Raw genomic sequence first — 13,798 nt, 5'->3', positions numbered from 1 at the left:
AGAGCCAGACACAAAAATGCAACAAATGGAGTGTCAATTTGGAATAGGCCAGTTTACATTATTCTCATCAGTTACTCTTAATCATCATTTGCTGGTTGAATACAAGATCATGTCAGATCTGCTGCTAATTTGAATCTATTTTATAGAGTTCTGGGACCCCTGAATCATTCAAGACTGTCCCAAATGTTTCCACTGGTTTGTGTAAATGCATCTTTTTATTTTACCATATGTTGCTTAACAAAACCTGTCATTTGTCTTTTTAAATATTCTTTCATCTATCCAGTAAAATGTTTACAGTAAATGCTCTTATTGAAATGTACACACATTACAGTTTAAATACAGTGTGTGTAAAGTGACAACAGAAAGGTGATTATGAAAATGAGACAACTATGTCATTCCTACTTTTACTACCTGGCATGTAAACTGTGCACAAAAAGTCATATGTTATGCTTCCTGACAGAGATATATGTGTCTTGGTCTTTGTCTGGTAATCCATAGCACAAGGACAGAGGTATAGCCACAAATTTCAGTTGTTTTCTTTTTATTTAAAGACTAATGCAGAGAATCAGATTCTACAGGGCCATATCATAACCAAAAGAAACAAAAGAAAACATTTACAGAAGGTTCACCATTTCTACATCCATTAGAACCCAGTATCATTGGACTATCAACACATTCCTGTGTATGTATGTGGCTATGTGTGTTTGCGTGTGTTTTGAACGTGTGTTTGTCGATGTCCATATGTAGACAGTCTCACTCTAGTTTCTCTTACCCTAATCAACTTTTGTGCTTTAGAAAATTAGTTGTTTTTTTTTACATTTCAGTGAAAATCAGAACATATTTTGCTTGATAAAAATACAAGAAAAACTCCAGTAGGTATCTAGGAATAACCAAAGACTCAATGTTGAAAAGCAAGTGCTGCTGAGAACTGCAATGGACCTTGCATCAAACATAATGAAAGAAATGATGGATGGGCCTACAAATGTGATATTTACATGTATGCTCTGCATATGAATGTGAAGGTAAAAGTTGGAAGCTCGTGATTGCACCGTGCCTCACATTTCACATTCTCTTTCTGGAGCATTAAATGTAGCAAAACCAGACCTGGCTCAAAAATATGTGTTATGGTTTATAGCATTTGTTTGATCCTGCTTGGAGTACAAGAAAGGGGCTTAGCAAAGATTTTCCAAACTGAAAAGTTTACAAAATTTACTTACTCTGTCAAAGTCAAACTCTCTTGCGCACCCTGTAATATCATTGAGCTTTGGAAAGCAAAAGATAAACAAAACGATCCATTTCGCAAAGTAACATATTCACCTGCCTCCATTTTTGTAATGACAAACAAGCTCAAGAAAAGAACAGAATATTATTAACAAGTTGATCTTGTTACAGTTTTGCTCCTGTTTTTTTTCAGTTCAATCACTTTATTGCATGTCTCCCGAGAAAAAGTGCAATCAACAATAAAAGCCATTTTCCCTTCAACCACCGACAAATCCAAAGCGCAAACAAAAGAGATAATCCACTGTTTTCTTTGATGTCACCCTGTATAGCCATGGTTGAAAGAAGAAAAAGCTAGTGGGTGAGCAACTGATGTCAAAGCTAAGCTTATTTTCATTTCTTTTTTTTCTAATAGCTTGTAAATCTAAAACACAATGGACAGGGAGAGAAGGTCAATGATGTGGTTCAAAGCTGCCCTTGCATAGCACAAAGCTGACTACATAAATGTAATGTTATTGTTCTTCTAAATGTGCAAAATGCATAAGAATAGGTTGATAATACAAACAATATTAATTGTCATCTTAGCTAATAACTTCATTAATATAATCAAATACTGTATGCATTATGTATTTTACATATGTATATATATTTTTTCTTCATGATAATAAACATACATACACTAGTTTAGAATTCAAATATCTTTATACAACCCTTCATCCTGAACTTTGCAGTTCTTTGACCCTCTGCTTGTAGGTTAAGTGGCTGTTAACAGTAGACTTGCATTAGGGGATAGGTTAAGCATTGGTCATAATGATAATGCAAACAATAACAATAGCAACAACCAGCGGTCTCTTTTTCCATATTTCTCAGGTGATAGCATGATCTATTCACCCCAGCGCACTAACACTCAGAGATTTCTGCAGGGTTCTTAAATGTCATTCAACCTGTTCAGTGCCCTGTAAAACATATTCAAATAAGCAGACCCAGCACCCATGATGCAATACAAGACCAAGGCTTCGGAATCCAAGATGGACACACAATGCGATGGCTGTTATCTTTGACCAAATCTAAATAATTCCTAGATTTCCATGTATATCGCTGAAACTACAAAGGGGTCAGTGTCAAGCTACAATGGTTATCAGCCCCAGACTGAGTGTCAGGTTCAGGTCCTAAGAAAAGCCCTTGCTAATTAATATTGCTACATTAACATAATTTAAAATGGACTGTTCCGAAACCTAAACGTGCCACATGAGAGAAGAAGCATGTCCTTAAATTGTTTTTTTTTTTAATAAGTTAAAAGAAAAAAAGAGCAAGCAATGTTCAAGACAAAACAAAAGCATTTTTTTTTCACATTTGCGTTAGTTGCTGTTGGGTTTTTTTCGGAAGAGGGATTGACATCATGCTACAAAAATATATTCATCTCCGTCGCTATCGTGAAACTACAAGACGCCGGCTAAAGCAAGACTACAGTGCCACTTCAACTCACCGTTTCCTTTCTCTCTTTGTCTCTTTCTGTCTCTGTCCCTGTCTCTCGCTGTTGCTCACCAACAAGCAGCAACAAATGAGTCCGAACGGGCATGTGATACTGAAGGCAGTGTAGCTGGTACTTTCTGAGTGTTGTGTCTCAATTTTCAACAGAAAGGAGATGGGGACTAAACAGGGTCAGGGGGCACAGTGGGATGGAAAATACAGATGTGCCATCAATCAACAAAGCAGTAGCCATCACAGCTTCAACTCTGAAAATTAAAAAAGGCACTTCTCCTCCTTCTCAATGTGCCCCGCCCATCTTTAAGCGATGCCTACTGCACTTTGCTATAAATGGCGTTTTGGTCCCTCCATAAATAGAAGAAACAAAAGAAGTAAATAATGTGTGATTTAATTCTAAATGTCAAATGCACTCCAGCATTCCAGATGATGTTTACATTCTTACTCATAACTAACCAATCTTACACTGTTGAATGTTGTTGCTGTTGTTGCCGTCAGTGTGTACACAAACACAGTTGAATAATATTTTACTTCAGTGTGAAAGCAGCTTTGAATGGAACGCGAACAGTCACTTAAGCGTGAATTAGACCAGTATATACTCTTTTGGTAGAAAGTATCATCAACCAAAACAAAACCAAATTAAATAAAAAGGTTATCTTCTCCATGTATTCAATAAACATACCCTTTAGTTACACTTTGCAAAGCTTAAACATAATATTGACATCTCTAACTCTTGATAATATATACAATGCTGTGAAAGAAAAATAATAATATTTTAAATGCTGAGCACAGATATGGTTTCATTTTTTTATTTTTTTTATCTCTAAATAAATGGTGTGAGACATGTTTTATTGCTATTGCAGAAACCCTAAAGTATTTTCAAGAATGACATAATTAATCTCGTAAAACATCTACAAAGAATTTAAAACTTGACAAAGAATGAGCATAGCATTGATGCTGCTGATATCAAATAAACTAAGCTATGTGCAGTCAGTGTGGATCTGTATTTTGAATAAATAAACAAATAAGAAGATGCCCTTCCCATGCATATACACAAGTGCCCTTTACCGTGTCTGTGATTCCATGTTTAATTAAAATAGAAACAAAATAAAAATAAGAAAACAAATAAAAGCCCATGAACAGGTTTGGGCTATGTGGAGTTGTAGAATAGCATTCTCTTGGCTATATATTTATAGTAGCATTTTCTTAGTAGCATCACCCGAGACCTGAACAACATCCTTTCAAAAGTCTGTATAGCTATCTTTCTTTTTTTCTCTATTTTTTTTTTTCAAAATCTTCAAACTTTAGGTAAACATAGAAGCAATGCAACAACTGGGAGTTCAAACCAGCATGGACACCATGTTTGTCTGAAAATAAAAAGAAACACCTGTTTTAGGAGGAATAAGAAAGGAAATGAAAAAAAAAAAATAGACAGGTATAATTTTAAAGGAATGAAACATGGATTAGTGTGGATCCATCCCCTGCAATTTGGGCTTCTTATTCAAGTAGGTTGCCCAGTAGACCAGGTTAAAGGTTCCAAAGAGCAGCGGGAAGGCTATTCTGGCAATCCTGTCTATCTTGCTCACACTGTTAAAGGTCTTCTTGGCCTCTGGAGGCTTGGGCTTTGGCTCCTCCTTAGGCTCAGTTGGGGGTGCTGGGGCGCTTTTGGCAATAGTGGCCAATCCAGGGTCCCTGGCAATATTGGGGGCGAAGGCTGTAGCAGTTGCAGCTGGGTAGGCTGTAGTGTTGTTCTTCTTGAGGAGGGACTCCTTCTTCTTCTTTTGCTGATTGCGTGTGTTGGGGAAAGCATTGGGGAAAGTAAAATGAATAAAGTTCAGGTTCTTTAAAGATGTATTGTTTTGCACTATCATTGACGTGAATATGCCATTCAGCAATATGCCATTTAGCAGCTTGGTGAACATTCAGTTGAAATATGGATATTAAATTCAGAAATATCACTTCCTCACATCAACATATTTCAAAGCAGAAGCAATAAATCTAACAAAATAATTTTGGGCTCTTTAAATATATATATATTTTAAAAAACAGCATGAGATTACAGAGCATGGTGCTGCTAACTGCGGCATTGAGACAGGCGTAGCAGAAAGCCCGAGATGAACATTAAACTATTAATGTTCATGTCATGTTACTCAAATTGCAAGTTGAGATGAGCTGGGGACAACATCTAAATGTTCCCTGCCTGGCCCAGCTCCCTCAACAGTTAAGTGCTAACTGTGTCTTTCCTTCCATAGATACATGAATTTCTTTTTGTTTTGGTTAAAACAAGGGCAGACACAATAACAGAATAAATGCCTAACCAGTCTGTCAAAACCTCTGTCTATTATCGCTATTCATTTCTATGCAGATCCCTTAGGAGTATACATGATATTGAAAAAAAAAAGCTTCAAATACCTTCTCTGGCACAACACTTTTTCCATCCCAGGCGTAACCCCTCTTGGTGAAGTAGTTGACTGTGGCAAACTCAATGAGGGCCGAGAAGACGAAGGCATAGCAGACTGCGATGAACCAGTCCATAGCTGTGGCATAGGCCACTTTAGGGAGAGAGTTCCTGGCACTGATACTGAGTGTGGTCATGGTCAGGACAGTGGTCACTCCTGCAGGGAGACAAGACAAGACAGATATGTGAAATCTCAGAAAATTCAGTTGCTATGATGACTCATTTGTCTACCATAAATGTATGAAAATAAAATATGTATAGGTTTTATAAAGTATATTAATTAGGAGGAATTAAACACGATACAATAAGTAACTAGAAACAACCATCTTCATTCATTTTATAAATAAGACATTTCCAGAGCAAATGTGTTGTGGCATTATTGTGAATTTATTGTTAATCTAAACCAATGTTGTGTCGGAATTCTACAGTATAGATGGTCTATATTTGCTAAAATGGAGCAATGAACGGTAGCATCATATAGGGATTTTGCAGAGCAAGTCTTTTTTTTTTTTTCTAAAGTCAAATGAGCAAGCAGTTCATTCACATTAATCTATGTGAGCAGCTGATACAGTCTTGCAGCTCGTGCTTTTAATAGACTCCGAGAGGTTGAGATTTCCACAGATGCAGCTGGAAGATGCAGTTGGCCTCAGAGATACTGCTGCTGACTAACACCAGGCACAATAGGCTGTCTTTCTAAATGTGACCTGTACACCAATGCTAAAGCGGTTACGAAGCAAAAAAAAAGCATAAATTAATACAGTTGATGCATGTTTATAGCCAACGTGCCTCATATTAAGGAGCGCATGTCAACCCTGGAAAACCAAATCGCTAAGCTACGACATCAGCCACTGAAAGCTGAGATGAGACACACAGTCCAGAGAGGGAGAGGAACTGGGTCAGAGCATGTCTAACGATGCGGTGCTCATCGCAGAACAGACTACTGCAGATGTTTACACACCAAATAACATCAGCCCAAGCAGCAAACAATCCACCAAGTCAGCCTGGGCTACCATGAAGGGAGCTGAGGAACAGCTGGCTTGTACAGGAATTATAAAATATGCAGAGAGGATCCTCCCACACATGTGGAGAGAGGTGTTCATGTAAAAACATGCATGTACATGATACCGCCACAAACACACTTCCATGTTTAAATGATCTATTCCTTGTAAGTTTCATTTCAAATTTCAAAATAAGATAATCTCATCTTTTTTTTTGGAAATTGCTGAGCAAATATTACTTTGGATGCCTATGCAAGTATACGCCTAAGCATTTTATGTCAGTGCTAGCATCTATCTCCCACCAGTGGACGTTTTCTTATGTTTGGTATATATTGTTATGACGTTTAAGACTTCTTTCACTGTACTGGTAATGGTGTGTAATGGTGACTAATACATGTACCATTAAGTCATGCAGCAAATCTCCAGCCTCTACTGTAGTTCATATTGAGTTAAAAAAAATAAATTAAATAAAAATATAAGACCTCTAATAAAGCTGCTTAATACTGTTAATTGGTTCTTAACTTAATACGAGTTGTTTTTAAGCTGCCTTTGTCATTTTCATGCCGTTTAATAATTCTGTACAATTATTACTTACAAATCTAAAAAGACAGTCACAGAAAAAAAAAAGTTTTATTAAGTTCAGAATCTTCATTATGACATACGTGAATGAAAAAATGTATTCTTCTTCCTCCTCGGTTATGATGTAAGTGCTAAGTGGTGAATCACAGACTCCTCATCCTCCCACTCTCTTTTCACATCATTTTGGCGAGTTGGTGCAGTGACATGAAGCATAAATGGTGATTGTTGTGTTCTCATTAGTCAGAGCCAAACAAATGATTGGTCATTAGCCATAACTGAATAAGACAACTCTAATGGATTAACTGGATAAGGTAAAGCTGGTACACATTTCTGGTCTTCATTATGGCTCCAAAGGGGACTAACAATAATAAGTAATATATTACGTAGGTCAGAATTATCTGTTCGGATGTAATTTATTGTCTGAGCTTATCAAGAATAACACCTGCCTCATCACCACACAAGGTATATTTGTATTTGCATAAGCACAACTCGGATGTGAGGTATAACATTTCTATGCCACAGTGAGTGTGTTGATACAGTTACGTGATGTCATAAAAAATTACCCATGACCGTGTTCTGCACTGCACCGACTGCTTAGCAGGGCATTGAATGGTTTGTTGATATGTTATGGGAATGCATGGCAGCAGGAGATATGAAAATATTAAATGTAGCTTAGACACATATTCATACCGGATTTGCCTACCCTCCATTTTAACACAGAATATTTTTATTAGTATTAGCTAAATAACATTTTGGGGAAACATACGTTTTATTTTTAAGGAACATGTCACACAACATTTATAAATGTTCACAGTGACCACATTTGTTTTCCCTCAAGGAATACAAAACAAAACACTGTTTTCCATATTGTATCTGCTCTAGCAATGGACACGTATTTGCACTTGGTTGACATAAGGGAAGAACTGTGGTGTTGGTTATAATAATTAAAGAGTGAATGCTTAAAGAATGAGATGAAGTGTGAACTGCAATTTCAAAAGTCTGAGGCTTAAGCTATAAAAACTAGGGAACTAAATGCTGCGGGTTTACCTAAATTACTGCTGCAAATGAGTTGCCTGCAAATGTAAGTTGTCAAATCCACACATACTGTGCATCACATGAAGCTGAAATTGGATTGGAAGCACCAGCTTGGTGTCACAGTTTAAATCATTTTGGGAATGAGAGCAGTGTCTTGAGATTTCCAGTGGAGTGTAACTCTAACACCAAGGTGTCACTGCTTATGAGGTGGGGTGCCAGAACATTCTCCATTGGAGAACAGCCAGTGCAAAGTGATTTTGCCAGCAATCATGTGTGCTTATGGCCTTAGCAGGTGCTGGAGCACAAAGGCATGACACCTCACACTTATTGCTTCCGTACTGAGAGCTACGGAGATGAGATGGAGTGAAGGAAGATGTATAAGGAAATATCTGTTATGGGAAACAACTAGGTAACCCAAATACATGTGTGGGAAGAGAAATATGGCCTTTAAGGATATTAGAGATATGTAGGGTATAGTGGTAGGAAGGGATGGAGGCCGGTAAGGGCAGGTGGATGGAAAGAGTGGTGCCAATCTGTCAGGTATTTTGCTTGCCAGTAAATCGGTTAACGGTGTGGGGGAGGAGGAAGGCAGCACCACTGGGTATTACACAAGTCCTCACAACGCCGCCCTGATGATTGGAATCATATTTTCTTTACTGTGTTTGACAAGATTTGTTGTCATGGAAACAAGTATTCCAACACCACCAATGTCTTTACGTCACAAAAGAATAAAGAAAAAGAGAATAACATCCGGTGATAGAAGTTGGAATTGACTGATCGTTGATTGTTGGCTTTGTTGATGATGATATGTGTGCATGTAAAAGTGTGTGTGTGTGTGTGTGTGTGTGTGTGTGTGTGTGGCTGTGTGTGTGTGTGGTTTTACTAACACTGTGGTCCGGTATTCGTTTCCCACCTCCTTTGTGTCTGTTTAGTGTTAGGCCTACTTAGGAATAATTCAGAGCACTGGTTAGTTGATTCATTAGAAGGTGACTCCAGAGCTGGTTTTAAATGACTCCATTTGACATGTTGTAACTAATAGACTTGAGGCCGTGAAGGATGTTAATGAACAAAATCACTGATCTGGAAAGTTCTAACTGGATTAATAGTGGTGTAACTCAATTCTTGAGAGTCCCTTCTACTCAATTTAGCTCAGTGTGCACAAGCGCTGACACTTGATTTACATGATACATACAGTATCTTCTAACAAGTTGTTTGCCTCTGTTTGCAGACTCTCTTTCAAATACACACAGGGTTATGGGAAAGAAAAAGTCAAGACACAGAGAAAGATGGAGTGAAAAAGCAAATTCAGGGAACTAAATTAGAGATTTAATGTGATGAATGACAAGGTGAGACAGACTATTTCAAGGTGGCAAGTCTGTCACTGCTGCCTCAGGCAAGGAAAAGTTTGAAATGACTACATGCAGGCAGACAGTGCAAATGTGCATTTTTGGAAAATGTCGGGCAGATAATGTCGACTTGGTTAATAGCAAGGTAAAGCTTATAGACATTTGATTCAATGTCTATCAGGGTAATCGGTCTGATAGACAATTAGTGCCCGACTGACTGTAAGAGGCTCCAGATTAAAAAATGAATCACTCCAGGCATGGCTAAAAATAAATGAATAGGCTTTTTGTTCAACTTTGTTTGTCCCTTAGCACCAAACTATTTGTCTGCATAAGGTGCAAAGTCATTGTTTATAATCATTATTGATTTTTTTCAAATGTACAGTTTTGACAACCCTTGAATGACAGGCTTCAGCTAATCTGACCAATCTCAAACCAGTGAGTTCAATACACTGCTGAGCCATTGGATCGCAGCCAAGCCACACATCTCAAAATCTCTGTGGGGGAAAGTGAGCCCTCACGAAAATGGCTGCTCTCTCTCTCTCTCTCTCTCTCTCTCTCTCTCTCTCTCTCTCCCTCTACTCTTATGCTCCCTCGTTCCAGGCAGAAATCTGCCTCAGACAACATTTTGACTGAGTAGGCAACCAATCAAACATGACAATCAAAATGTGGGACGAGGCCAAAAGTACTTTGTGCCTGCTCACTCAAAGGATGCGTAGTCCTTTATGTGTGACTTAAAGCATGAATACAAAGCCGGGCGCTAAAGAGGGCTTGCAATAAAGTTGCTGTTAATGAAACGTTTTACAAACCTTTCACTGGCACGCACAACTACATCTAAGCAAGGACAGTCGACGCAATACTTGTTTTATGCTTACGCCTTTAAGAATGCTTTTAAAAGACTCTTAGGACTTGGTTTAAAGTTAAGAAATATATTGAAGGGATATTGAAATATTTAATGTCAATATCCCCTTTTGAGCTTTAAGTCAGTGTTGACTTTTTAAATATTTAACCATGACCACCGTCTTTCTGTATCCCTTACTTCAACCAAGGGCTTTGATCTGCCTAAACATAACCATAAGAACTATTGATTATTTGTTAGTTCTTTGTAGTTAATATTATATGGAAACCAAATGAAATATGTCTGCACCAAAAAATATAAATGCTAACGCAATTAAGTTCAATATATACATATCACAGATCATTTTAGTCACAAGTGAGTTATCTTTTCACACAAGGATCTTACACTAATAAATAAGCGAGGGTACCACTGTTGTATAATTTGTAAAGACAGTCGTTAATGAACATGCTTTTTGTGTTGGGAGTCGTCAAACAACTTCTCATATTCCCTAAACCAGCCCCTGGAGGGGAGCTGTCTTTATTGGATGTCTATCAACATCTCCACTGTGCTGCAGCTACTTACTTATTCATGCCTTATCAATAACTGAAGCCCCGCGGGGCCTGACTCACACACACATTCCATTCAGCATTACCACGTCACCTCGGATTTACATAAATGAAGAAATAAATTGACACATTGATTGGCGGGTGAGATGACTGTGCCAGCACCACAGCTGTGAGAACTGTGCCATGCACATACACACACACACACACGCACGCACACACACACCCACACAAACACACACACCCAGCAATACAGTAGCTGCACTGCCTACAATATTGTCAGCTAGTAATCATGAATTTATGAGCACCGACTGGCACTCAACCAGCATGTGCACATATAGCGAACAAACAAGAGTTGACACATACACACTCTTACTTGTGTACACACACAACCAAACTCAAATACACACACGCACACTGACGCCCGCGCACACACACAAGGTGTTATTCCTTAATGAGCAGATACATTAAACAGCGTCATGGGAGAACCAATAAATACTCAGCCAATCGCTTAAAGAGACAAGAAGGAAGCAAGATAATCTTCTGAGCACTGCTGTCCCTGACAGCTTAGAGACAGAGTGGAGAGACAGAGAGAGAGAGAGAGAGAGAGAGAGAGAGAGAGAGCACCATATCAGCACCATCAGTGACTGTTTCCTTTTGGTTTTCATCTGGACTGGAAATAAATACATTGCCAACAGTTTTCCACTACAGCAAACCGGCTATGTACTAATCAGCCTCCTAATCGACACAATGATAAATAAGATAACTCTACCCACTGCTGTGTTTTTAAATTGCCAGCTACAGGGAAAGCTTTGAAGCTAAGATTTCGTGCAGAGCTGTGCTTCATAGTCATAATGTAAATCAAACAGTGACTTCAGTTTGTTCATGTCTATGGGGTTTCTGTGTCAGATTTAATCGTCTGTGTTGGAAACATATATACTGGGTCACATCTGTAGTAATAAGAGTACACACATAACATGTCAGTAGTTTTTCTTTTTTTTAATCTTTACTATCCATTGCACCAGTGTTCAGTGCACCATTTGATACACACTGTTTCAGTTCTGAATCGGTGTCTCCTGGAGGAATGCCCAATATGCATTTGTAATATTTAGTTAATTCTTCCGTAGTAAAAATGAGTTTACTCCGAGAGCCTTTTCTAGACATGGAATACGTAGCATTACTAGCTTCATCTATGTGTCTCTTTAAATAATGGCTATTGTCATTAATTTATAGAGAGGTACGTAAATGTTCTGCTTTGCTCAGACATGAGAGCACTATTACGGACAAAGCTATGATGCTTGTGTAATGTTTCGCACCCGGTTCCCAAGAGAGAGTGATGGTACAACTGGAGAACAGCTGCAGATTGAACAGTCGTGACATAATATGGAGGAAGAAGCACGTTTGAATTTTTTTTACAGGCTGCATTGATGATGGATTTTAAAACTTATTTTACCTTTGAAGAGTTAATGAACGACCATTGTGAGCTTGAGTGACACTCATCACTACTTCTCACTGTGAATCCCCCTAATAATCCCATTAATTTCATCATTTATTATAGAATGGTGTTGATTAATTTACAAACGAAAGTCAAGACATTAAGTGTGGGTTGTCATTTTATTTAACATATGTTGAAGCTGCATATTCATTCATTCACCACCCAGGAAACAGTTGTCGGTGTCCTATGTGAAACCAAGTCAACCTTATGTACATATTTCAACTTAGTTAAGTATGGAAGTGATATAATAAAACTATCGCTAGTTACTTACCAAGCACACTTATTAAATGCATCAAACATAATTATTTTAATCCACACCACAATGCTTTCCTAAGCCCAACAAAGTACTTCCGTTGCCTGAATCTAATCAACTAAACTGGTTAACCTATTTTGGCAGTTTATTTTGAAAAGAAAGTGCATGAATTCATCGAGCAGAAACTGACACTAGAGGGGTGACTAGTTTGAAGCGTAGGGCCACCGACCAAGATGAGTGGGGAGGGAGAATGTGTTCTTTGTGCATAAGAGGTTATAGTCAAGTGATACATTTATCACAGTACTCTTAATAAGGTGGAACAGTATGCACATTTAATATCCCTCTGTGTATTTAACCTTGGTCTCTAATAGCCTTTACATTAACGTGATTGCATTTAATTTAGCCATTCAAATGACATTACTGTCATGACTTTTTAGTAAAGTGACATGAGATATACTGTAAAATTTGAATGTCCATAATGAAGTTGGTTTCTGAAAGGGACTTTAAACTATAGCACATCAAGTATTATTTGTGTTTATCAGCATTCTGTTCCTGTCAAGCCCTGAGCTGCCTGTTTCAAAAAGCTGACCCTGTCTACACCACATCATATGCATTGAATGTTTAAAGCACCATTTATGAGCCCGGCTCTCAAAATAATCACTGCACACAGCCGTATCAAGACACATTTCTCCCCTGTACAGAGCAAACATGACAAGCAGTGAGACCTTAACCTCTTTCTGACATATATATATATATATATATATATATATATATATATATATATATATATTGCCAGGCAGCTTGTTATTTAGGTTGCATATTGTATATGATTCACCACGATAAAGACATACTGAATATTAGACCCTCAGTGTGAAGGCAGCTGAGAGGACTCTTTCATCCTAATAGCACTAAACACATGTACAATGGTTAGATACCACATAAATCTTTCACTTAGATGATAGCCAGCGGATTAAGATGGCAATGAAAGATCCTGATTGTCTGCTATGTCTTTTTAATGACGCATTTACAGCGATATTGACATGGTAACCTCTTTGAAGAACAGCCTCATTCATCTGCTGTCTCAGGTGATGCATATTAATCACATGAATGACCTACCTAGCATACCTTGATGCTGTGCTGCTCTGCGTCTTCATGAAAGCGTGTGCATGTGCTTATTCAACTGTGATTGTGTGTGTGTGTGTGTGCGCGCACTGCATGCATGTAATCTCATGAAGCAGAACCAGCAATGATAGCATGAGGGACACACACATGCCCTAGATAGTTGTTCGAATTTAATCTAGGCCATCCTCATCCCCCCCCGACACGTGACAAGCACCGCAGGTAGCTGTGACACATGAAGACACTAACAACTCACACAAACAGACACCAAAAACATTGCGGGAAGAGTAGAAAAACCTGCTTAAGACTGCAGAGTTGCAAAATCAGGGGTCTGTGTAATGATTCCGTGAAAGCTCTTTAAGTAGTATAGGCCAGGGGAGACACTGAAATCCATGAGAAGGAGAGAGAGAGAGA

At 38.3% G+C, this 13,798-nt stretch overlaps 1 protein-coding gene across 6 annotated transcripts in view; it reads right to left on the bottom strand.

The window, feature by feature from the left end:
• Positions 1 to 524: 524 nt before the first annotated feature.
• The window catches only part of gabra1 (gamma-aminobutyric acid type A receptor subunit alpha1), a 28,936-nt gene continuing 15,662 nt past the window's right edge, over positions 525 to 13,798 (bottom strand). For all 6 annotated transcript variants that reach the window (XM_031869126.1, XM_031869124.1, XM_031869129.1 and 3 more), the window contains exons 9-10: positions 5,116 to 5,318; positions 525 to 4,487 (exon numbers count right to left, since the gene is read on the bottom strand). In XM_031869126.1, the coding sequence (XP_031724986.1) occupies positions 4,167 to 4,487; positions 5,116 to 5,318 (524 nt within the window). In that variant the 3' untranslated portion in view covers positions 525 to 4,166. The remainder of the gene's footprint in view (positions 4,488 to 5,115; positions 5,319 to 13,798) is intronic.

This window comes from Anarrhichthys ocellatus, unplaced genomic scaffold (genome assembly GCF_004355925.1).
Source record: "Anarrhichthys ocellatus isolate YVR2014 unplaced genomic scaffold, GSC_Weel_1.0 scaffold46, whole genome shotgun sequence".
NCBI classification, from domain to species: domain Eukaryota; kingdom Metazoa; phylum Chordata; class Actinopteri; order Perciformes; family Anarhichadidae; genus Anarrhichthys; species Anarrhichthys ocellatus.
The sequence above is the reverse complement of the archived record's forward strand: the minus strand, read 5'-3'. Positions and strand labels throughout refer to the sequence as shown.